At 36.5% G+C, this 25,494-nt stretch overlaps 2 protein-coding genes and 1 non-coding gene across 13 annotated transcripts in view; 1 reads left to right on the plus strand and 2 right to left on the minus strand.

The window, feature by feature from the left end:
- Nucleotides 1–3,973, plus strand: part of Acvr2a (activin A receptor type 2A) — a 75,549-nt gene extending 71,576 nt beyond the window's left edge. For both annotated transcript variants that reach the window (XM_085681177.2, XM_048425740.3), the window contains one exon: nt 327–3,973. In XM_085681177.2, coding sequence (XP_085537303.1) covers nt 327–521 — 195 coding nt within the window. In that variant the 3' untranslated portion in view covers nt 522–3,973. The remainder of the gene's footprint in view (nt 1–326) is intronic.
- A 445-nt stretch (nt 3,974–4,418) lies between these two features.
- The window catches only part of Orc4 (origin recognition complex subunit 4), a 44,166-nt gene continuing 23,090 nt past the window's right edge, over nt 4,419–25,494 (minus strand). For all 10 annotated transcript variants that reach the window (XM_085681178.2, XM_085681182.2, XM_085681183.2 and 7 more), the window contains 6 exons: nt 20,020–20,193; nt 13,586–13,672; nt 10,842–10,950; nt 10,069–10,164; nt 9,914–9,981; nt 4,419–6,742 (listed from right to left, as the gene is read on the minus strand). In XM_085681178.2, the coding sequence (XP_085537304.2) occupies nt 6,554–6,742; nt 9,914–9,981; nt 10,069–10,164; nt 10,842–10,950; nt 13,586–13,672; nt 20,020–20,193 (723 nt within the window). In that variant the 3' untranslated portion in view covers nt 4,419–6,553. The remainder of the gene's footprint in view (nt 6,743–9,913; nt 9,982–10,068; nt 10,165–10,841; nt 10,951–13,585; nt 13,673–20,019; nt 20,194–25,494) is intronic.
- On the minus strand, nt 8,585–8,744 carry LOC125395147 (U1 spliceosomal RNA). The gene has a single exon (XR_007230473.1). It is a non-coding gene; the product is annotated as a U1 spliceosomal RNA (small nuclear RNA).

Raw genomic sequence — 25,494 nt, forward strand, 5'->3', positions numbered from 1 at the left:
GATTTATGAACACTGTATTTTGGAACTTTCATGTTGTGGATCCCTAATGCTTGGAAAAAGTGACTTATTTTGCTGGCACATAAAATGACATTCAATAAAAGTGAGTTTTGCTCTAGCCAGGGTATTTCACTTGCTTAAGACAGAAGGATCAAGAGTTTGAGGCCAAATATAATGAATCCATTAAAAAGAGCCACAGTGAGTACTGGTCACACTTGGCTGATCTTGAAACTGTGACCCATGGAAGTAGTTATTTCTTCATGACATTGTTAGCCTGTTTCCTACCAGGAAACAATAGCTACTATGTTTGACTGTTCTTCTCCTCTTAGGGAATGGCAATGCTCTGTGAAACCATAGAAGAATGCTGGGATCATGATGCAGAAGCCAGGTTATCAGCTGGATGTGTAGGTGAAAGAATTACCCAGATGCAAAGACTAACAAATATCATTACTACAGAGGACATTGTAACAGTGGTCACAATGGTGACAAATGTTGACTTTCCTCCCAAAGAATCTAGTCTATGATGGTGGCACCATCTCTGTACACACTGAGAATTGGGACTCTGAACTGGAGCTGCTAAGCTATGGAAACGGCTTAGTGTATTTTCTGTGTGAAATGAGTAGGATGCCTCCAGGACATGTACGCAAGCAGCCCCTTGTGGAAAGCATGGCTCTGGGAGACTTACTGCGTCCTCTGCAGCACACAGATGAAGGGGAGTCTAAGGGAAAAGCTGCAAACTGTAAAGAACTTCGGAAAAATGTATACGAAGAATGTGGCCCTCTCCAAATCAAGGGTCTTTTGGACCTGGCTAATCAAGTATTTGAAAACTGACATCAGATTTCTTAATGTCTGTCAGAAGACACTAATTCCTTAAATGAACTACTGCTATTTTTTTTAAATCAAAAACTTTTCATTTCAGATTTTAAAAGGGTAACTTTTTATTGCATTTGCTGTTGTTTCTATAAATGACTATTGTAATGCCAACATGACACAGCTTGTGAATGTGTAGTGTGCTGCTGTTCTGTGTACATAAAGTCATCAAAGTGGGGTACAGTAAAGAGGCTTCCAAGCATTACTTTAACCTCCCTCAACAAGGTATACCTCAGTTCCACGGTTGCTAAATTATAAAATTGAAAACACTAACAAAATTTGAATAAATCAATTCATGTTTTATAACAAGGTATTACAAATTCACTGTGTTATTTAAGAAAAAATGGTAAGCTATGCTTAGTGCCAATAGTAAGTGGCTATTTGTAAAGCAGTGTTTTAGCTTTTCTTGTACTGGCTTGTAATTTAGGGAAAACAAAGTGCTGTTTTTGAAATAGAAAAAAAAAAACTGGTGTCATTTCCCCTCCTTCCTTTCACCTTATATCCAGGTCCCAAAGTATTGCATACTTAAGTAGTACTTTTTTTCTTTAAGGTGTGCTGTGTTTGGGAAATATTTGAAAACATAAAGCATGATTTAAAAAAAAAATTTAAGTGAGCTGTGACACTGGAAAGCTCTTCATTTTATCTTTTAAAATAGATTTTTTTCCTATTTATATATGTAAAATTGTGGTGTATTTCTTTTACCAAACAGTGTGTGGGATATTCTTATCACTGTTTTAGGATCACCTCAGGAAGTGTCATTACTCAGAATTCCTCACTCTGCTTTGAGACGTGTAACTATCACTATGCTGTGTGGTGCCATCTTGTCAGAGTAATATTTGATGTCTGTGATATGAAGAGAATTACCTTAGGATAGAGATACTGACCATTAAACACAGATTTCAGATATTACTGCTTTAAATCAAATCAGGGATAACAAGTTGAACCTATAACTTAAAATATGCAATGACATTTAGAGGTAACCAGTGGTGGTATAAGGAACACAGCCTAGACTCCCCCAAGTTACTTTACAGCTAATTCTAGATAGTTCATGCCTTATCCTTGCTAAGAAAATGGAATTGGTGGCAAGTAGGTGCCAGAATACTTTTAAAAACAATGGAACATTAGAATATAATTGGCTTCTTCCTCAAACTTACATAAGCCTAAGTGAAAGATTTAATTCCCTGAAATGTTAGATTACCAACAAATAGCCAGTATTATGTTATATACATTTTTGTTGAGTCACTTTAACATCCATACGTTAATTTTATAAACTTTTTACATTACTACTATCAGGAGCTCACTGTGAATGCATTATCTTCAGATGGCTAAGACATCATACACTACATTTTACACAAAATGTACACTAATCTCTGGGAAGACTAAATTAATTATAAACAATACATATGTCAACAGACTCTAAGCAGGGAGGGGAGAGTAATAGCATTTGTGTCTGTATGCCACACCCCATAGAGAATTGTGCTGTCTGTGTACCAAGGTCTCACTGTAATCCTAAGATCGCCCAGTTCAGTGTTCTTGTTCTGATTTCTACATATTTGGCCTTTCAAGTTCTTGATTTAGGTTTGCTTCCACTTGTAAACTAATCAAGGAAAACCATAAGAGAATATGCATACAAGGAAATTGTTAATCTCCACAAACAAATTTCTACCGATTGTAGACATTCAACCTTTTTAAAAGTGATAAGCGAGGGTTATGTGAGTGTCTGGCTTAGGAAAGCACTGCAGATACAATGTTGTCAAGACTGGTTCACGAGAGAAAATGCTGTCCTCATGCGAGGGAAGCTTTAAGATATCTTGGGTATTGTACTTAAATCTAGTTTATCAATTTAAAAACCTGTATCCTCTTGAGAACTACATTTACAGAAAGCCTTTTTTATAAGCAGTAAAGTAAGAATGTTCCAGTGACTACCTGTCCTTATACCTAGTCTTGTTAAAACTTTCTTTCGCAGGGCATTTTAGTGTTTGGTTTACAGTAAGTGCAGAGCGGGCAGATAAAAAGTTTGAACTAGGGACACTGAAAAAGGAAGATCAAAGACTGAAAGGATTTTTTTTTTTTTGAGGGAGATGGCAAACTTAGACCCCTGTAACTTTGTGTATGGTGCTCCTCATGATGTCTTGTACTTTGCCTTTCTGATACCCACCAGAACTGCTGCTCTTACTTACTCTACCTTGCCCAGATCTCCTGTGAGAAATGCTTTATGATCAACTGCCATAGGACTGATGGATTAACCAGTGTTTGAATTTATTTGAAGTCTATCTATGCCCTGCACAGATCTTGTATGTATTTTAGATGCTAGGAGTTTTAGCATGTGATTTGTGATTCTTGTTTGGACGTTTTATTACAGGTACCTTGTGAATTCCAGAACAGAGACTGTGCCTCAATGATTGGTCCCATGAACTTGCACTATCTTTCGTGGTGATATTCTGAAAATACAACCAGAAAAAAACAAAATCCAACACCTTTGAATATAAAACTAGAATCATATATCACAAAATTATGAAAACATCGCTTCTGTCCCCTTTTTTAATCCTTAATAGTCACATTTAAGTAAAATTCTAATGGTTGGGAACAAATCCTCACCAGATAGATGGTAGTTTAGTGGAATAGACTGGTTACTGTTTTTTAAAAAAAATGCTTCATCAGATATTTTCCAGTTTCTCTTTTTTACTTTTTTGAAAAATTACTTTTTAGGAACATTTGGTATAATGTGCATAAAATTATTTACAATTTATGGACAAAGATACAAGTAGCATCTTGATTAAACATCATTTACCTCAGATATTCAACCAGCAGTACGTTTTTTATGCAGTCTCAACCCGTATCTCCCTATTTGTTACCTCTCAAAATATTGGTAAACAATTATTTTAGCTTTACTCTGTATTTCTTGTCAGTGTTTTGGGCACAGGTTGTTGTACTACTGTCATATTGTACTTGCTATTTTTTTTTCTGCAAGTATTTAACAGAAAGCTAAAAACGAAAAAAATCCCCATAAAATCCCACCTTGAATAAGTGATTGTTAAATATTGTACAAATACAATGTATGCTATCCCCATTCCATCCCTATGTTAAATAAAAAATGAATATGGTATTATTTTGCACATGCCGTTTTTCTTTAGCTATGTACATTCTTAAAGAGAGTAATAGTTTTACATTGAGGCTTCTGCATAGAGAATTTCAAGGGTAGTATTATAAAAGCAGGGTTTTTGTAAATTAGGGCATTTTCTTGCCACTTCTGTCTAATCAGACTGTATTTCTATCCAGGTGTCTGTGTTGTTCCTTACTGCCCATGAGAGGAATCCAGAGGCTTATTGGTAAAATCAGTGCATGTCATGGGATTCTGTGCTCTCGGGACAAAGGTGAAGACAACTTAGATTGCTGCTTTGAAAGAACCCACACTGTCATCTAAGATCAAAAGGCAATGGTGGAATATACACACGACTGCCACAGAAACTATTTCCACAGCATATTCTGCAGTGTCTAATTCTTTAGATAAGTAGGTAATAGGTCCTTACCATATAAGACATTATCATATGGAAGTTTAAACGACAGATTTTAATTTCTCAGAGACACGTGTCTGCATATAAATCAGAAATGCCTTTTAAACAAGATCCAAGTTTCTGTAGGCCACATGGAAGAAGTCTAAGTCCTTTTTGGTAGTTCTTCCATCTCTTGGCCCAGGAGAATCTTGATTTTCAGTATTTTTCTTCATGGCAGAGAATCTTCAAGTCATACTTTCTGTTACCATTCCTCAGGGTGCTTTGGAACTGTTGTGTAGGCTCCACTTCTGAAGCTGTGGAGTTGTACATTACAGATATACACTTCCGTGCCATACATTGTTATTTTTATTAGATTTAATAATGTAATTTAAACTATATATGAAGTGAAACTGGCTAAAAAACTTGCAATATATGCCTATACTTTTATGACCTTCATAGTTACTTCATTTTTATCATAATTAAAAATTTTATTAAAAATAAAAATTCATCTTGCCTGTTTAAAGTTGAATACATTGTTCAAACCAGAGCTTCTCTAGTTGTTACCCAGTCAGGAAAGCAGAAAACTAAGCTTTTAAGCAGCATCTAAGTAAGTTTTGAAATTCTCATGTCATTTTATTAGGGTCTTTAAAGAGGGACTTTTGTTTTTAGACAGGCTCTCACAATGTAGTCTAGGCTGGTCACAAATGCTTGATTCTCTTTTAACAAATCTCCTACATGGTGGGACTACAGACACCTTGTCCTGCTACTACTAGTTTTTTAAAGGAAAAATTTTGCTTTTATTCAGGTAATATAGCTAATATTACCATGTTAAATATTTTTTTCGCCGCTGAAAATGTGTGGACTATGTATGTTATCAAACCACTATGCAAGCCTTAGACTTAATAAGATATGGCAGGGGAAAAAAGTCTTAAGACAGACAGTTACCATGTTTTACTGTAGGAAAGGCGGTGTCTGAAGAATATGGGTTTAACTAGGAGGTGGTACTTTAATGCACAGAAATCAGCCAAATTATTTCTTGAAAGTGTCCTGTAAAATAGTAAGGAATGTGCAGTTGAGCTGGTTTTTCTGTAGCTTTTGGAGCTTGTCCTGAAACTAGCTCTTGTAGACCAGTTTGGCCTCAAACTCAAGAGATCTGCCTGCCTTTGCCTCACAAGTGCTGGGATTAAAGGTATGCACCACTGCTGGGTTGAGCTTCAGTTTTTAATAACATGGGCTTTAGTCACACCAGACATTCCCGTGCTGTGATCCTAGACATACCGCCAGTGTGCTAGTTTTCTAGTCTGTAAACACTATTCAGTTCTGCAGTTAAATACTTTATAAATTGCACACAGATGAGTTATGTATTTTATAAAACCTCACTATGACCAAATATGCAATCAAATATTCTTGAACAAATGAAGCCATTGAATGATTAAAGTTCCATTTTTAAACTTCAACCTGTTACTTTTAGGTCTGAATTTATGATACAGACCTTTGACTGACATTGTATGTTCTCAGGAAATTCCTTTTTGAAGCACACTGCTAACACTTCCCATTTGTAAAAGCAGTTTCCCAGGAATCCTTTAAGGTACATGTTAGATAACAAATTCTGATTCCTTCTGAACAAAAGTAGACCCAGAATGTACACTTAAAAAAATCCCTACATGAGATTATAGTAAGATACTCAGAAGAAAATGCTCAGATTTTTCAACCCCTTCCACAAACTTTCTTCAGCCCAAGTGGGCCAATCTACTGAAATTTGGTTAAGACCCAAAATTCCAATGTATACAGCAAAACCAAATCCAATCCCAGTAAAAGTTCCTACTGTAGCTGAAATAATCATGTAATTTCTGTTCTTTGTTGTCTCCTGACTGCTTAGGGTTACATTTGGTAAACTGAGTACTTAGTTGAAACCACCTTTTCCAAAAGACCACATACATTCTACAAAAGCGTCACACCATCATGTGGACTATCCCTAAAATTTTATTCTTTTGAATATATTGACTACTACTAATGTAGTGCAATTTAAATCAATGGGATTTTGTGAATGTGCTGTCATGATTCAACAAATAGGCAAGATAGTTAAGTTCAAGTTTCTCATAAGCAATATTTATAAACAAAGGGATGTAATAATATATCTCTTAAAGGACAGTAGTAGCTTTTAGTTTTATACAGAAATATACATAAAATATTCACAGCCAGCTTAGTGAGGATGTTGCCCACTGCCTCACATCTGTAGGGCAGTTGGAGTACTTCTGTAGAGCATTCATAATTTGAGTATTATCCAAAAGTAGTTTCACTAGCTGGTATTCTCTCTGTGAAGTGACTGAAGTTCTTTCCATGGGTTTTATTAATTCCAATTGTTGTAAATGCTCAAACGCCTGCAAAATAAAAGACAGAAGTCCAAGACATTATTATTGGTTAAAAAGAGAGTCAGCACATTTAAATCATCTTTTCCCCAAGTGCACCTCTCCATGCATTTTATATTAAAATATTTATTTTTTATTTCATTTTTAACTATTTTTTAAGACAGGATTTCTCTGTGTAGCTCCTGCTGTCCTAGAACTCAGAGATCCGCCTGCTTCTGCATGCAAGTGCTGGTATTAAAGGTGTGGGCTACCACATCTGGGCTCTATAATCTTTTTCTTAATTAACTAAAACTTTGTTCATGACAGACAGGGGATGAAGAAAGTAAGAAAGAGAACAGAAAAGACACCAACTTTTAATGATGGGAATTTAGCTCAGCAGTATGAAGTGCTGGCCTAGCACCATTAAACAGAAATGGTAGTCCCCAAACCCCAAGCCTAATCAAATCCATAGAATTAAACTGTTAATTTTATCTGAATCTTAACAAGGTTTTGTTTCTAGACTGATTCCATATCACAGGTTTCTTTTTTCTACTGTACTCAAATCCTGTTCATGCTCAGCACTTTTCACATTCAGCTTCTGAACTTATCCTTTGTCTACTACTTTGATACTAAAAATCGAAGAAACTAATAAGACTCTATAAACAGGTTTGTTTCAGTCTCAATAAAGCTTTATTAAAGTTAAACAGCTGTATACCAATAGATCAGTGTCGTACTTAGCCACCATTAGAGAAACTTTTCCTGCAGTAGATGGGAACCAACAAAGACCCACATCTGGACAATGTACAGAGCAGAAGACCTTGGAACACCCTGCCCTAAATAGGATTTTTTTTCCATCAAACCCCTCACCTTAGGGCTCTGTGGTAAAAAAGGCAAAAAGATTATATGAGCCAGAGGGAATGGATACCAAGGAAACAGTGTCTTCCAGACACAGCAGGACTAAGGAGCAGGAACTTTGAGAGGCTGTGACAAACACACAGCATGCACAGGTTCAAGCCAGAAGGGGTCCATCCATGTGCTGAGCTGGGGAAGTAAACTTGATCTCTCATCCACACCAAGAAGCTATCCCCAATTAACAACCTCTCACAAAGGAAAAATTAGCTTCTCCAAGGAAGTATCTCTGGGTATAGAAACCACATTTAAGGGCAGAGATCATGCACAGTAGTAGATGGCCAACACAAATGAACTCAAAGGTATTTGGACATTTTTGGTCTCATTATGGCTTTGCTTTGGCACGTGCTCACCTTACGCCCCACCCAAACTGGTCTTACGGTTTCTGCTTTTGTTTTTATGGGTTCCGTTCATGTCTCTGCCTGTGTATGTGCTTTCCCCTGCTATTTTGTTGTTTCTTTTGTCAGTTTGTTCATTTTGTTTTATCCTTGTCTGTTTGCTTGACTGTTTTCTTGAGGGAGGGCATGGAGTTGGAAGGGTGAGGTGGGAAGGATCTGAGGGAGGGGACTGGGATATATTATATGAAAATAACTCCTTTCAAGAAACATGAGTAAAAATTAAAGAACAAAAAAGTTAAACAACTGTAACACAGGGAGAGGTTAAGAAAGGTTAAGAGGTCCAGAGTATCAGGTGGGTCCTGTAAGCAAAGGGCCTATAAGACGGCACAACTCTGGGGTGGTGGTGTGTTTGTTTTACCATCAGTCAACGAAGCTCCCGTCCATGCTCCTCTTAGTCACCTTAACAGAAATCTTAACTGTTTGCTTCCTTTACTGTACAACTCATATAGCACTTTTAGAACCTTGACAACTGTTGAGGTTTGTTATTAAGGAAAGAAACACCACACTCTGATGAAATCTAAAACAGTGACACATGGAAGTAGAAATAGTCTCTTTTTTTCCCCTCCCAGTGGAGAGTGCAAATCCAGCCACCCACTTTCATAAATTATGAAGTCGAATTTCCTGCATCTGGGGAAACTGCAGGGGTCAAACATCTGGAGTGCAATGGATAAGCCTGCCCCTGGGAAAACCACCATCCTGGCCATCGTATCTCCTCTGCCTGTAAGTATTGAAGTAGATTCTTGAGCATTTTTTTCTTAAAGTTCACTGTGAATCACTAGAATATAATTCTGTTTGTCTTAAAAGTTCTTATAGGAAAAGGCTTGGATGTCAATCATTTTATAAAATGAGAAAATATTAGATTCTTTAAGTAGAGATAAACAAAACTGAAAAAACATTTCCAAGTCAAAAAATAAACCCTATTTTAAAATGTACAAATGAGCAGCTACAAATGGTTCCTAAACATGCCCAGGTGTCCTTTGCACAACTACGACAACTAGAGAGGCGTCAGGGAGAATCCTCCCTCAGGATGCTAGGACTGGAGCTGCTTCGAGAACTGGCAAGACTCTGCTCTGTGAAAACTGCTACAGGAAAAGAAATTCATGCTATGCTCTAGAAGGAATGCCAAATCAGGCTTCCACTATTTATTTAAAAAATAAAGATGTTTAGTCTCTTATGACACAACCACACTGTGCCAACACTTTTTGTTTACATTTTATTTAGATTCCATTAAATATGAACATAAAACTCTGAGATTTTATTTAGTAAAATGAATATATTTGGTATAATTTTTAAATGTAATCTACTTTTCTAGTTATATATTTAATAATTTTAAAAGAAAAAATTTCTAATGAGTATTTATTAAATTGGGATCTGCTATAATTCTGTACACGTATTTCAAATTTTAAAGATATAATAGAAAATACTTCATAAAATATTTAATCACAGATTTGGAAATATTTTTAATAGACTGAGTTATACTGTTACAGTTATTTGACCTTATATTTCTTATGGCTACTAGAAAACCTAAGTCTATATAATGTGATTCCCATTTTCTTTGGAGCAGAGGAGTGTATTAAAGGATATCACTGTCAAGTTGTAAATTGATAACTTACCACAAATGCAACAGTATTTATAAGTGCCAACTTGTGGATTGGAAAAAGTACAGCAATGTACTTCCTTTGCAGTATGCAAGTACTAAGAACAGACAGTAGAGGGCAATATATCTTCACAAACTCTAAAACAGGCTGCCTAAAGAATTTTTGAAGTATTTTTCCATTGAACCAGATTTTGCTTTGAAAGAGTTCTTATAATAAAATATTTAAGGGTTCAAAAAGTTATGAAATATATAAAAAATCAAGTTGGATCTGATGAAAACTACAAGCAAATGAAAACATACCTTCATGACTACAGGTTTCTCAAAGTTATAAACAGAATGGGCCTTTCTTTGAATAAATTTCTGAAACTCTGCAAAGTAAGCAATAAGAATATTAGTACTCCCCAATAAGAGACAGAGAAGAAATCTAGAAGAAAATTGCAAACTTTTCATCTCACCATTATAGACCATTTGAAAATTAAAGGGCTCCTCTTCATATATGTCATTTAAATGTTTCATTGCTATTATAAGACAGATTTCCAAGACTGACAGACCTATAATAAAAGAGAGATGGACTCTTGAGTTGCTTGACACTGAAATGACTGTCCTCTAGGAAATTACTACTGTTTAGTCAAGGCTTTGAGGGGTAGAGATGCCCTGTATTTAAAAGTATTCCAACCACTATTTTCTACAAAAACACAAGTAAGTCTTTTAACTTCCCCAAACATAGTTGTTACTGGGGGAGATCTGCAAAATAAAGATTTTTGTAAACTTAAAGGGGTGTGCTATAAACATAAAAAAATTTGATTCTATATGACCCACAACAAACAACAGAAATTGTGATTATTATGCAATTTCAAATAACATATCTAAAACTGTGTGCATAGTCCCTGCTTTCCCCAACCCAATGGAGAGAAAAATGTTCCATTATCAAAAGGAAGAGTGAACCTCAAATGAACAAATACCACCAAATATAGTAGCACTTAGAGGAAGGATGGAGAACATTGTCAATAACCTCACCTGGAATTCCTATTGGCATGGGAGGCAGAACAGTTTCTTTCACTCTAAAGAGCAGTGATAAGACACTGCACAGTACTGACTCAAAGCTGCTATGTGTGTACTCTGGATACAATGCACCATGCTCCATACTGATTATAAGTTTGGAAAATACCTAAATCCAAACTTTAAAAATCTAAAAATTAAAAGAAAGACTAACAAAGCAGTTTCTCACCATGTACAATACTTGCTTTAGAGTCCAAGTTACACAAATGCTGTGCCTCCATCAGATCTGCTGAAGTCATAAATGGGCGTGATACTGTTACTCGATTTAAAGCAAGCATCTAAAGAAAGGTGCATTAAAAATTACTTATTTACTTGAATATTCTGGAGATATTAAAGAACAATGTTTAAAAATTGGTATAGTTTATTCTTATAAGAAAGAAACTAGAGTTAGCATCGAACTCTGCTCCATGAAAATGCAGCAGATACTCAGTTCAGATACTGCCATCTCTACTATTATGCACTTGAATCTTATTTGTCAAAAATAATTAAAAGAAGAAATGTCCAACAACAAGAAACTGAAAGAACAATTCAAAACTAGATGTTTACAAATAATATGTAAAGGTAAGTAATTACAGTTGAGAAGTAAGCAGTTTTGAAAACAGTTATAACCTTAGACATAACTATCCTCTTCATTTGGTTCTCCACTCAAGCAAATATCAGCTTCTGGGACTAAGTTTTTACCTCAATTAACAGTATTAATTTGTATATTGAATAGAAATATCTGAGGTTTGTAAATGTAGCAGACACAAATACACAGCATCAGGTTAGATGTACACTTCAGATACTCAATAGTTAAGGACAAGAGAATGGAAGTCCTTGAACTTCATTGTTCTACAAGCTGGGACTCTGACCATTTGTGGCTATTTCCCTATTTTTTTTTTCAAGCTTTCTATAACGAAAGTTCTATAAAGATAGTTTCAGAACTCATCTTCAAATGAAAATCTATTATGAAAACTTATCCATATTGATTTTAATTCTAGTGCAATCATTGTCTACTGAACTCCTTTGTATATACCTATAATTACTCATTTTCTGTTGATAAACATCTGTTATTTCCACTTTTTGTAATGATAAGCAAGGCTGGAGAAAGAAATCTCATACATGTTGTTTTATACATCTTTATGTATGTGTGGATAGATGGTGGCTTAGGGTTTTCTATTGCTGTGAAGAGATACCATGACTCTTATAAAGGAAAACATTTAATTGGGTGGCTAGTTTACAGTTCAAAGTTTAGTCCATTATCGACATGGTGGGAAGCAAGGCAGCATGCAGCAGACATGGTGCTAGAGAAAGAGCTGAGAGTTCTTACATCTTGACTCACAGGCAACAGGAAGTGGTCTGAACTACAGAGTAGTGCATGTGCATATATGGGATCTAAAAGCCTACGTCTACAGTGACACACTTCCTCCAACAAGGCCATACCCACTCCAACAAAGCCACAACTCCGAACAGAGCACTACCTATGAGCTTAAGGGGGCAATTATGTTCAAACTACCACAGATGAATTCACAGATTCATAATCCACAACTTTATTATAGCCAGGTTGTTAGAAATGACACAATATTTTTGATGGGTAGGAGGGAATTAAACTAATGAGATAAGTTTATATGGAGAAATACAACTTTATTCAGTAAAGACAAGAAAGGAGAAGAAGAATCAGTAATTACAATGCAGTAGAAACACATGAAGCATGCCATAAGCTTCAAATAGCCCAAGAAGCCTAGAGCTGAGCCCCAGCTTTGCCATCTAATAGCTGTGAAAGAAGAAACATGTGTGGACAAGGGAAGTGTTCACTGTGAAACGGCTGGAGGTTACGTAGAAAGCTGACCTGTTACTGGGCAGAACGTGCTACTTAAGAGAAGGTTGCTGTTACTCATTCCCATGACTGAAAAGCAGAAACAAATGGACCAAGAAATGCTTTTCTTCTGAAAGGCACGTACTGTAATTTTTTAGAACTATCAGACTAAGTTCAAGTATTAATTAATATTCACAGCAATTAAGTACTTGATTGGCTTTGGCATGACCACACCCACAAGATAAATAAAAAAAGAAAAAAGAAAACAAAACACCTTAAAAGAAAAATCAGTGTAATATCTGACATATTATTCACTAAAGAAAAGCATATAATCATAGCATATGATTTAGCACTTGACAAAAATCTAACACACATTCATAATAAACTCAACAAACTAGGCAAAAAAAAGAGGTTAGCAATGACCACATATAAGGAACCTTACATCTAAAATTTGTATCATATTAAAATACTGACTGTTTTCCTCTTAAAACTGGCAACAAAGAAAGATGATCAATCTCAACACTCTAAGCCAACAAATCATGGTAAAAAATAAGAAAAGGAAAAGACAAAGACTAGAAAGGGATCAAGAAAATGTACCTATTTGTGGATAATTTGAATATGTCTACACAGAAAATCCTAAAGACCTCATTTTTAAAAACCTGAGAGTTCAGCAAGACTGAACATACTAGAATTTACAAATACCATTTACAACTGTTTCAAAGAAAGTAAAACATTTAAGTATTTATACACTTAAAATATGTACTGAATCTGTGTGAGAGAAGTATCAGTGAAAATAAACAATAACTAAATCAAGTAAGATGCATACTATATCTAAATATCAGCATAGTCAATGTAATAAAATAGGAAGTTTAGTCCTAAATGCACCTGTAAGTTTAAAAATTTCACATCACGATGTAAGCAGTACTCTTGACTTATATGCCACTGGTAGGAATGTAGAAATATTATAGCTATTATTGAAAACAGTTTGAAGGCACTTCAAAATGTTAAAAATAAAGATTATCCATGTATGAATGTATGAAACATAAGGCATTCCATTAACATATAATTTTTTGTTTTCACAAATCATGCAAAAATAAATGTAGTTAAAAAATACAAACCAACAGCATATGTAATGACCGTAAGTTTTTGTCGATATTGAAATGTTTCTGTAAAACTTCACGCACAGTTGAGTCTTCTGAGAGACACTAAAAAACAAAGAACAAACAAAAACAAAACAATAAGGATAATGCAGCTTAATCCCAAATTTCCAATCTCAAAAGGGGAAACAATATAGTCAAACTAGTGGGATGATTGAACAGAAGGTAGTACAAATTAGAAAATCAAGAGTTATTATACTTGAAAAAAAGGGAAGTATTAAAAGAATATATTTGGAAATTATGAAGCGCTATAAAGTAGGACCATGGCATAAGGGGAATTCTTCCTATTTGTTAAGCACAATTATTTGCAAAGGGGCAGCATAGAAAAAGAAAGCCTAACTGGAACCAAGTACAACTGTGGGGGAGGATGTAGACATTTCCAAGAAGACTTGCCTGATGAACCCTTCATTGATAAGCAAAAACAGATTTAACGAGAACATAAAGATGAACTATTGTGGGGGAGGGTGGGAAGCACAGGATGCTTGTGAAGAGTACTATGTAGTCAAGAAGTGAGCCTTTAGTTATAAATACTAAAGTAGTAGATGAAAAAAGGAGTAATGAAAAAAGAGACACTAGGGCCCGAAAGAATGTACAAGAGCAATCTGGAAAACAAGATGCATTTTGTTATTATTCTTCTTGCTCAGAAAAAAAATACCTTACCTAAAAACTGCCTATGGGATGGGCTTCTTTTGGCCGTACTTTTGAATGGTACAATTCAACATGGAGTCGAAGGCATGGTGGCAGGAGCTTCAGAAGCACGCACCAGTGTTGAAGCATTGTAGCAGGAAGGAGGAGGTGATGATGAATGCTGTTTCTTAGCTCATGTTCCCTTTCTTTCTCCTTTCCATTTCATATGTGACGATAGCACATGGAATGGTAGCATCCACATTCACAATTGGTCTTCCCTTTGTAGTTAAAATTTTTCTGGAAACTCCCTCATAGATACACATAGAATGCGTTTCCATGGTAATCTAAACCTGAAGTGTATTTCCATGGTGACATGAAGATTAACTATCACACAAGGGAAGAAACTTCAGGAGGGAAGTAATAATCAACAATTCGATACAAACTACTTTGTAAAACTAAACTGAGGTACATTATAAGATGCCAATGAATGTAGAAATATGGAGGTCAATTAGGGTCTTTGCTCATGCAAGATTATAAAAGAAATAATTCTAGAGAACTGGGATTCAAAGGAAGGTAAGGAAACAGCGCTGAATAAAACATTAGATGAAAAGAAGTAAGCTCAAAGTGACAGAGCAAGGATAGATGCAGCAACACTTGGCATAATTTTTCACAAGTAATTTGCTTGGTATAAAGGTTCCTTTTCCTTAAACAAGTAAAAACAGAAACGGTGACAAAATAATGACCAAAATAGCAAGCTGTGACCATGGGAGCCGTAGGGGCACAAATATTACAGACTAAGAGGCACACGCATAGTTGTAAATACAGCCAAATACCTATGGTTAGGGAGTTCTATTTCTACTATTCTGCTGTATGGACACTATACCCTCTAAATTCCTCTCTGGTAATTAGTATAGCACTCAGACCTCATCAGAAAAGTTTGTGTAGCAGATGGTGGTTAATGGAGAAACTCACAACTGGCCACAATGCAGATGCTAAGTGAATGGCCGATGTTCAGCCAGAAATAGAACATCTATATATGACAATTCCTCCAAAGTTCAGAGACCATCTTAGAAAAAGGCATGAAAAGATTCTAAGAGCCAGGGAACAAGAGAGGACCAGAACAGAACTTCTGTATTCATGAATGATGTGGGATTCCCCTCTGTATGCTATGAATGCCATTGGTTAATAAAGAAACTGGTTTGGCCTGATAGGGTAGAAAAGAGCTAGGCAGGAAAAACTAAACTGAATGCTGGGAGATGGAAGGCAGAGTCGGGGGAGAAGCCATGGAGCCACTGCTGCAGACAGATGTGCTGAATCTTTGCTGGTAGGCCACGGCCTCATGGTGATGCACAGATTAATGGAGATGGGTTAAAATAAGATGTAAGAGTTAGCCAATAAGAAGCTAGAGCTAATGGGCCAAGCAATGATTTAAATAATACAGTTTCTGTGTGGTTATTTTGGAGCAGAGCAGCTGGGGACAAACAAGCAGGTTCTCACAACACATAAACTCATGGAAGCTGAGGTTATTTTGACAAAATCAAGGTAGTTAGCATTCTAGCACAGGATGGGAAGAGGTTCATGAGCCCCAGCTCTGGGTTGAGAAGCTAGGGCAGCTGACAGGTTCTAGGAGAGATAGAATCATTTGTTCCTAGCAGGTTGGCCAGTCTCCAGCAGATGGCCCTACAAACAAGGATATATGGACAGCAAAATATGACACAGTGTGTTATTAAAAACAAGAACATATTACCAAAAAACACTACATGACACTGCAAAAAAAATTACTGAAGATCTCTAAAAAAAAAAATCCCAAATATAAATACTGAACTCCCCAAACAATAACGAAAGCCACAGATAAACTAAATGTTTATATCTCTTCTAGAGATGTTTCTTCTTTCACCTCAAAAATATCTAAATTTCAGGAATAAACTTTTGATTCTCTCTTGAAATTTCATGCTCTCAATAGATGTATTTTTCTTGTTAAATATTCACTTCCTAGTGTTTAAAAAAAGCGTGTAAGAACTACAGGTGTATCTTAAACAAATAACTAGCTGCAATGTCAGCACTGAAGTAGTGGCTAGCTCCCAAACCACCTTTACCACAACCCTGAAGAAGGGGACTCTGGCCATGGTGCTGACACATTTCCAAGTCAAGGAGGCAGCACAAGGTGATGAAACTAAGCTGCAAGCCCTAACAGTGCCAGTTCTTCTTTAAACACTAAAGCTGTAAGCCTGTCACAAGAAAAGAGATCATCACCTACCATGTGCCACTTAAGTTTAATTGGGGGCAATAAAGTCTGAAAACAAAACAACAAAATAAAACAAACTAGAAAGCTGAGAGCTTCAGGCAGTCACGCCTGAGGGTAAGAAGGAAAACTTCAGCTGTACCTAAGGGGTTGGTATCCTGCTTGGATGCAACTTGGCATGAGGAAATGAAGGAAACTGTAGCTCGTCTTGATAAATGTGTTTCCCAAAGAACAAATGCCTCTCTGTGGCTGTTTAAACATTCTTCCAGTGAGAAATTTGTTCTTATCAGAAACTAAGGTGCCAGGGAACTTTCACATGCTACTTACAAGCTTGCATCCTCAATAGAGTCTGGTGTCTGGCTGTTTCAAAAGGATCATAGGAAATAACCTAAAAGGGAGATCTGGTTCAGCATGATTTGCCAGGAGGAAGAGAGTAGCTCTACCTCATGATCATACCATCCATAAATATTCACAAAATTGGAAAGGACTCAATGAGTTGCCACCTCATTTTTCTGTTTGAGTCTCTCTCTGTACTGGAATACCCTTTGCTTTACTTTGTTAAATAAGTGTCTACCTAAACTGCATGTGACTTCACCTTTACCTGATAAACACTAGAGGTGAGTCATCCTGTCATCAAATTGTATGCACTTTTTAAATCATCTAGACTAGTGCTTCACCAGAAACTCCTATCATTCTCTAATTATATTCATTACTGTGTCTGTAGAAGACTGAGTCAAGGAAATACCTTAGACAAACAAAATACGGGGAAATCCTATTCTCTGATATGAAAAGGTCATTAGTTTGGGTATGTAACTACCAATGCACATTTCTGTATATCTCTGGATTACTTATACTGTACTGCACAACACAATGTAAATGCTATGTAAATAGCTTTGTGTGTGTGTGTGTGTGTGTGTGTGTGTGTGTAGAGGTTAGTTTTTTTTTGCCAACTAGACACAAATTAGAGTCATTTCAAACTGGTCTGTCAGCACGTCTGGAGGTTGTTTTCTTGATTAATGATTGAAGTGAGAGGGCTTAGCTCAATGTGGCTGAGCCATGCCTGGGCAGGTAGCTCTGAGATGTCTAAGAAAGCAAACTGTACAAGCTAGTAAGCAGCATTCTTTCATGGCCTCTGTTTCACCTCCTGCCTTCTTGTTCCTGTCTTGGCTTCCCAATGATGGACTCTAACCTGTAAGCCATATCTCAAGTTGCTTTTAATCAGAACATTTTATTATAGCAACAGAACTAGGCCATTATTATACTGCACTGTTAAGGGAATAATAAATAAAGTCTATATATGTTCAATATAAATGCCATTGTTTTCTGTTTAATTTTCATTTGTGGCTATATCTCAGGATGTAGAGCCCATGGCTTTAAAACTATACAGTGATGGATACCCACAATGCAACATAGTTAGGTAGACAATGGCGCCACCTTAGGAAGAGGAAGTAAAAAGGCATGAAAATACAAAATCCCTGGAAAATAAGATATTTAAATATGAATAACTGCATTCAAATCTCTCAAAAACATGATGGAATAAGACTATTAGCTCAAGAGCTATATAAGGGGAATGCCTGTGAGGCAGTGAGAAGTAAAGAAAATGGTCAGATGTTAAAATCCAGAACGCAGTAAGAAAAGGAATAATGTAGATTACCAATGACAAAGAACATCTTCCTATAGAAAGAGATCTTAAATCAGACATAGCATCAGAAAAAACTTGCCTAGTCCCATGTAAGATTAGTCTGGTGGAAGGGAAGATCCAAAACTAAGTATTTGTAAAATTAAGATATTAATCACCTTAATTTAAAGTGTGTTGTATACATACAATATGTATGATGGTCAATATTGACTGTCAACTTACTAATGGGAGATTATCTAGGTTAGGCTGGCCTTTGAGTGCAATGGTCTTGTACCCTGTAAATATTCGTCACTCATATTGGTTTAATAAAATGTTGATTGGCCAGTAGCCAGGCAGGAAGTATAGGCAGGGTGACCAGAATAGGAAAATTCTGGGAAGATGAAAGGCTTAATCTGCAGTTGTCACTCAGATGCGGAGGAAGCAAGATGAGACTTCCTCACTAATGAAAGGTACCAAGCCATGTGGCTAACACAGACAAGAGTTATGGGTTAATGTAAGATGTAAGAGTTAATTAATAAGAAGCCTGAGTTAATAGGCCAATCAGTTTATAATTAATGTAGGCCTCTGTGTGTTTCTTTGGCACTGTTCAGGCTGAGGAACCGGGTGGGACAGAAACCTCTGTCAATATTTGAGCATGCCTGTAAAGGATTATCTATATTAGTTTATTGAGGTTGGACATGTGTGGTGCTTTGAATAAGAATGGCTGCTGTAGGCTCACATATTTAGTCACCAAGGAATGAAACTGTTTGAAGTATTAAAAGGATTAGGAGGCAAGGCCTTGTGGGAGGAAGTATGTCATTGGAATGGGCTTAGAGGTTTCAAAAGTCCATTCCAGGTCCAGTCTCCCTCTCTGCTTGTGGATCAGGAGTATCACTCAGATACTCATCCAGTACCATGCCTGTCCAATGTCACAGTCAGTGTAATAATGACAATGGTATAAGCCTCTGAGATGGTAAGCCAGACCCTAATTAAATGTCTTCTTTTATGAGTTGTCTTTGTCATGGTGTCTCCTCGTATCAATAGAACACTGACTAAGACAACACACATCTCAATCACCATTCCCCTGGGTTGGGGTCGTGGATTGAAAACGGGAGAGGGAGAGAGAGAAGGAGAAGGAGAGAAAGAGAAAGAGAGAGAGATTGAGATTTGAACAGGAACATTCATTACTCTGTTTTCTAATTGCAGATGCTGTTGACTATCTACCAAAAACCAAAAGCTCTGGTCTTCATGTCTTTCCCACCACTATATCCTCAAACTCAAACTCAACTACATACTCTCAAAATAAATCCTTCCTACCTTAAATTTATTTTATTATATATTTTGTTACACCAATAATTACTATAAGTGGTGAAGTATGAATCACAACAAAATTAAGATTAAAAAAAATCACGTAAGCACTGACCTCTTGGTATAAAACAAAATTTAGCTTACAAGTAAGGTTTGAAATGGTACAAAGTAGGGCCAGAATATAGTGTAGTGGTAGTCTGGTTGCCCAGTATACTCATAAGAGGTGCCACAGCCTGTATTGTGTTGTAATAAACTAATGAAACAAAGCTGAAGTTATCTATGAGAACTGGAATAAAAAACACATGTGTAGGATAAGAGTGAACTTTCAATACAGTCTCTTGTCAAATTTGCAAAATATATAAAATAAAATCTACACTATGTAAATTCACTAAAAAAATTACCTAAAATGTAAACCAAATATAGATTAAAAATTTCAGCTACTGAAGAGTGCTAAAGCTTAACTTGAAGTTCTTCTGAAAAGATATAATTCAGGACACAAGTTATGTCTATTGCCCTTAAGTAAGAAAAAAGTTTAAAATTTCGTTCCTCTATTAACATGAAAAGACACACATTTCTTTGCCATTATTGCCTTCAACTTACCTGAGTATTCTCATTCCACCTCTCAGCAAAAACTTTATCTGGAAATTCTGCAGGCAGAGATAATTGTTCTTTAAATATTTTCACATACTGTGGAAAACCAAATGAATTCATTAAATGTATCTGCCGGTGAGAAAACCGCGACTTCACTCTTTTCTCCAAGAGTTCCAAAATATCCTTTGAAAACAAAAAGACATCCATGTAAGAAGCATGTTCAAAATACACCGTCAGAGAATAAGCAAACAGTAACATTTATTTACAATCTATAAATAAGCATTTAAATTTGTGGGGAACTAAATCAGTGGTTCTCAACCTTCCTAATGCTTCAAACTTTTAATATATTACTTCATATGGTGACCCTGAACCATAAAATTATTTTTGTTGCTACTTTATAGCTGTAATTTTGCTACTGTTATGAATTGTAATGTAAATATCTGATATCTAGGATGGTCTTAGGCAACCCCTGTGGTCGTATGATCCCTAAAGGGGTTGCGACCAACAAGTTGAGAACCGCTGAACTAAATAGTTCCTTTCTAGGTACCAGTAACTTGGCCTCCGGCCCTGACATTACGTGCTAACATCCCCAAGTCTACTAAGGACACTCAATGACTACTCCTGAACCCAGACTGACAGGAACACAAGCACATCAGTGCGGTAATCTGCACACCATAAAAGTTCTCATAAAAATCTAAGGTAACAAAAATCCAGAGATATTCATGATTCATAATTTTAAGAGTCTCAAGAAGCTGGGTGGTGGTAGTGCATTCCTTTAATTCTAGCACTCATGATCTACCTAATAAGTTCCAGGATAGCCAGAGATCCACAGAGAAACCCTGTAGTTGGGTGTGGTGGTACACACCTTTGATCCCAATGCCTGGGAGGCAGAGGCACATTGACCTCTGAGACTTTAAGGGGCAGAGGTAGTTGACCTCTGTGACTTTCAAGGTGTGGTAGCACACACCTTTAATCCTAGCACTGGGGAAGCAGAGACACGTGGATCTCTGTGAGTTCAAGGTGTGGTAACAAACACCTTTGAGCCCAGTACTGGGGAGGCAGAGACAGAAGGATCTCTGTGAGTTCAAGGACAGCCTGGTCTACAGTGTTATTCCAGGACAAAGATATACAGAGAACCTGTCTCAAAAAGTAAAAGTAAAAATATAAGAAATAGAGGTTAAAGTAAAGCCACATAAAGATGGAAAATAAACAGAAAATCTTGATACTGTATGCTATTATGCTCTCTTTGAATTGTCTGAATGCTGAGGAAGGAGCAACAGCTGCTAAAAGATATTTGTTTATAAATGCTGCTAAACTAATCCAAGATAGATATGTTGAAAATACCTTGACTTCTGAATTTGGATCTAAAGATATGATACTTTGGAAAGGAGGTTCTTCTTTTGTTTTCACAGAGGATGAGACCCTGTGGATTGCTTCTATCCCAATATGGTATGATAGACCACGCCCTCCTGAAAGGTTGCTGTGAACACCCTCAAAAAATTACTTCACTCAACTGCTGACTGAGATGAACCTGGCAGACAGTTTATACCATAAAAGACCTGATTAACTGCGCCCCTATACAGCAGGAAGAAGTTTGGAGAGAAATAACTACGTCCATATTCCCAAATATTGCTTATAAATGTTCTTTTACAATTAAAGGGGGATATGATATAGATATGAATAATTTGCTTTGTTATGGATTTTAAGGTCAATTTTGTTATATGTATATATGTTTCTGATCTTGATTGAGGTATTGTGATTGTGTAGTTTATTTAAAAATTTAATGTATAATTAAAAATATAGGTTGTTAATGGATAATCATTGATAATAGTCAAGCTTGTAGTAATGTTAGTTTGATTTTCTAGATGTGCATAGATATATTTCAGATAGGCATTCTTCATATCTTTCAAAGACTACAAAACATGGCATTTAATGTTTTAATAACTTAGGACTTTTCACGACAATGAGACATGTCTGCTCCTGGCAGCACCAATCTACTTCAAGAGGAAGATGGGCATTGAAGAGGCTCCTTATGGAGTTTGATAGTCATTTTGGGTAAGAAACTGCTCTTGCCTGGACTGTTGTATAAACTGGACACAGAGAACCTGCAGAGAGAGGACTGCTGAACTTGCCTAAAGGTGAGATGATCTTTCGGGGTTCCTGATTCATGAAAGAGTCTGTGAGACATTCTGAAGGACACAGCAGATAGTGACTGAACTGTCTTTAAAAGTTCCAGCTTCATGGAAATGTCTGCTGGATATTATGGGCCTGAAGGCCAAAAATGGATGCCCCAACGATACAGAGGAACTTTGGGTGACTGTCCAGGCAGCGAGATGTCTCTGTCATTTCTAGAGTTTTGGAAGTTGCTTACTTCTTGTTTACTTAGGTAATATATCCTTCTGGAGTCTTTGATGGAGTTGAAGAATGGATAGTCATGGTTATAGTTCTCCATTATTATGATAAAGATATAGTTATAAATATTGTGACTGTAACTCTTGCTTGATAACTGTTTTGTTATGTGTAATTTTACTATGTTAAAATGAAAGCCTTTCTTTTTTGCTTAAACAGAAAAAGGGGAAATGATGGAGGAGGGTTATCTGTCTATTGTGTTATTTTCATTGGTCAATAAAGAGACTGCCTTGGCCCTTTGATAGGACAGATAATTAGGTAGGCGGAGTAAACAGAACAGAATGCTGGGAAGAGGGCTATGAGGCAGATGCCATGGAGCCAGCCACCAGGTCAGACATGCTGAATCTTTTCCGGTAAGCCACTACCTCGTGGTTCTACCACGAGATTATTAGAAATGGGTTAATATCAAGATATGAGAGTTAGTCAGTAACTAACTCTCTAGAGATAATGGGCCAGGCAGTGTTTAAATGAATATAACTTGTGTGTTATTATTTCTGGGGCTAAGCTAGCTGTGCGGGAGCCAGGCAGGATGAAAAGCAGGCCTGCCCGCAGCTCCTTACTACACCCTGTCTCGAAAAACCAAGAGTTTCAAGAAACAAGATGAGTAACAGAGCAAAGCTCTATTTGCTGAGCTACTAGAATTCAGCTGGAAAGAACCAGTGTTGGAACATGAACTCTCACTCTTTCTAATAGCAGCAAGTTCTCTTAATGGCTGAGCCATTCTTCATGTAATTAGTATTTTTAAGGTGTAATTATTTGATAGAAATAGTTTGAAAAGTTCTCATCTACTTAAAATTAACTAAGTAATTAATTACAAAATGACATTATTTTTTGCCTCAATATTTTACAGAGAAAGAAGAGATGAGGATAGATTAAGCTATGTTGTGATAATTATTAAAATTATACAATCAACGCATAAGCATGGAAGAGTCAGGACTCATTATACCATTATCTCCAACAAGTATTGGTATTTTCTACAATGAATTTTTTGCTTTAAAAAAAAAGACAGTAGCTCCAGAAAATGTGCATTTTTTAAAACCAAATGATCTTTGTAACAGAAAACAAACAAAAAGTAAGCTGTGATACATAGAAAAATTTTAAATAATTATGGGTCATTTAAGAAGCAAAGAGCAATGACTATTAGCTGTCTGGGTTCAAGGCAGGAAATAAAAATAGTTGGAATGTTTTTTAATAGTTTTATAGTGACAACAGCTGAATTAATACAGGCAATATTCAAAAATACAAATTATACTCATACTAGCTTTCTACTAAGGAGAAATAAAAAAGTTATTTGCATAAGTAGCAGAAAGGCAATGAAAATAATATTCTCTGCAATGATTAAGACACTACTTGGGAGCTGGCTCAGAGTAATAAGGCCCCTATTGCTAAGGTTGAAGACTTGTGTTCAGTTCCCGGAACCCATATACTAGGGGAGAATCAACTTCTACAAGTTGTCTGACCTTCACATGTCTGCTATGCACGCACACTTCACCCCCAAAGAAGGAATTGCAAGAAATAAAAAAATCTTGCATCGGAGAATGGAAGGAGTGAAAACAGAAGCTGCTTTGGTGGTCAGTAATGACAGAAGGGAAGAGAAAGCAACAACAAAGTCTAAAGGAATGATATCCACAAAGAAGGGTTTCTTGCTGAAAAAGCAACTGTTTACACCTATGCTTTGGTTTTCTTCCTGTAAATATACAGGAGCACAATTCTACACAAAAGAAACACAGAATTAGAGAAATAATGCAGAAACAAGAATCAAAATCACACTGAAGGCCTAAGGTAGTCATGAATGTTTGTATGTGGAGGCCAAAGGTTAAAACTGAGTGTCTTCTTCACTATTCTCCACTTTAGTTTTTAAGACAGGGTTCCTTTGGGACAGTGGTCTGGCTCAGTGTATAAAGAAACTCACCACCAAGAGTGAAAACCAGAGTTTGATCCCCAGGACTCACATGGTAGGAGAAAATGGACTCCTGAAAGTTATCTTCTGACTGCCACATGCATATCCATATGTATTAACTTATCATATACACATACACAAATATTAAAAAAATAAAAAAGGTGAGACTTTCTCAGTGAACTTGAGGCTCGCCTGTTTAGACTGGCTGGTTAACAAGGCACAGGGATTCTTCTGTCTCCACCTCTGCAGGAATGGATTACAGTGGCCCAACATCACATCTGCCTTTTTATATGGGTGTAGCGACTGAACTTAAATCTTCATGCTTATGGAGAAAATCATTCCTACTTTCACATAATTTTTTTTTCATACGTGTACATTTTATGTTTTGCATACATGTGCTTGTGTATATATGTGTAGAGGCCTGAGTTTGATGTCAAGAGAATTCATCTTGGCTTTCCATCTTTCTTGTTCAATTGAACCCAGAAGTCCATCAGTTAGGCTACTCTGGTCAGGTAGCTTGCTCCAAAGATACTTTGTATGCCTTCAGTTCTTCTATAACTGCAGGTGGACTGCCACACCCTACCCATCAGGAATATATACATGGGTTCTGGGTGTTCGAACATTGTTCCTCACACTTACCCAGCAGGTGATATAACCACTAAGTCCTCTGCCCAGCCCCACTTCCCTGTCCCTTTCTTTAAAGCAAGAAGGTATTTCTTTTAGCCTAGTGATAGTTTCTGGTTTGAAGGTGGGGATAAACAGAGTATCAAGGATGAAGACAAACTATCAGTCAGTTCTTCTATGTTGGAAAAATGATCTGAAAGCATACAAAGTATAGTAGGTATGAGAGGAGTCAAACACAGACATTTCACAGAAAAGCAATAAAAACAATAGAAAATTTATGTAGAAAACTAGGACTATTGAAATATTAATTAATTGAAAAAAATAAGTTTTATGAAAAAGACAGAGCAGTAGGAAACAAAAATAAGTAAATGAGCCAGCCTGACTTAAGCTTAAGAAGAAAGGAGATGGGTGGAGGGGAGCATGAAGAAATCTGCAGAGACACGGAAGTTATAGTAAGTTAGAGAAAAGGTGATCCTCACATGGCTTTACATGGATACAAGAGCAACCACCGTAGACACAAATAGCCCCTCTAGAATAATCTGGTAACTTGT

This window comes from Myodes glareolus, chromosome 21 (genome assembly GCF_982192425.1).
Source record: "Myodes glareolus chromosome 21, mMyoGla1.1, whole genome shotgun sequence".
Lineage (NCBI taxonomy): Eukaryota > Metazoa > Chordata > Mammalia > Rodentia > Cricetidae > Myodes > Myodes glareolus.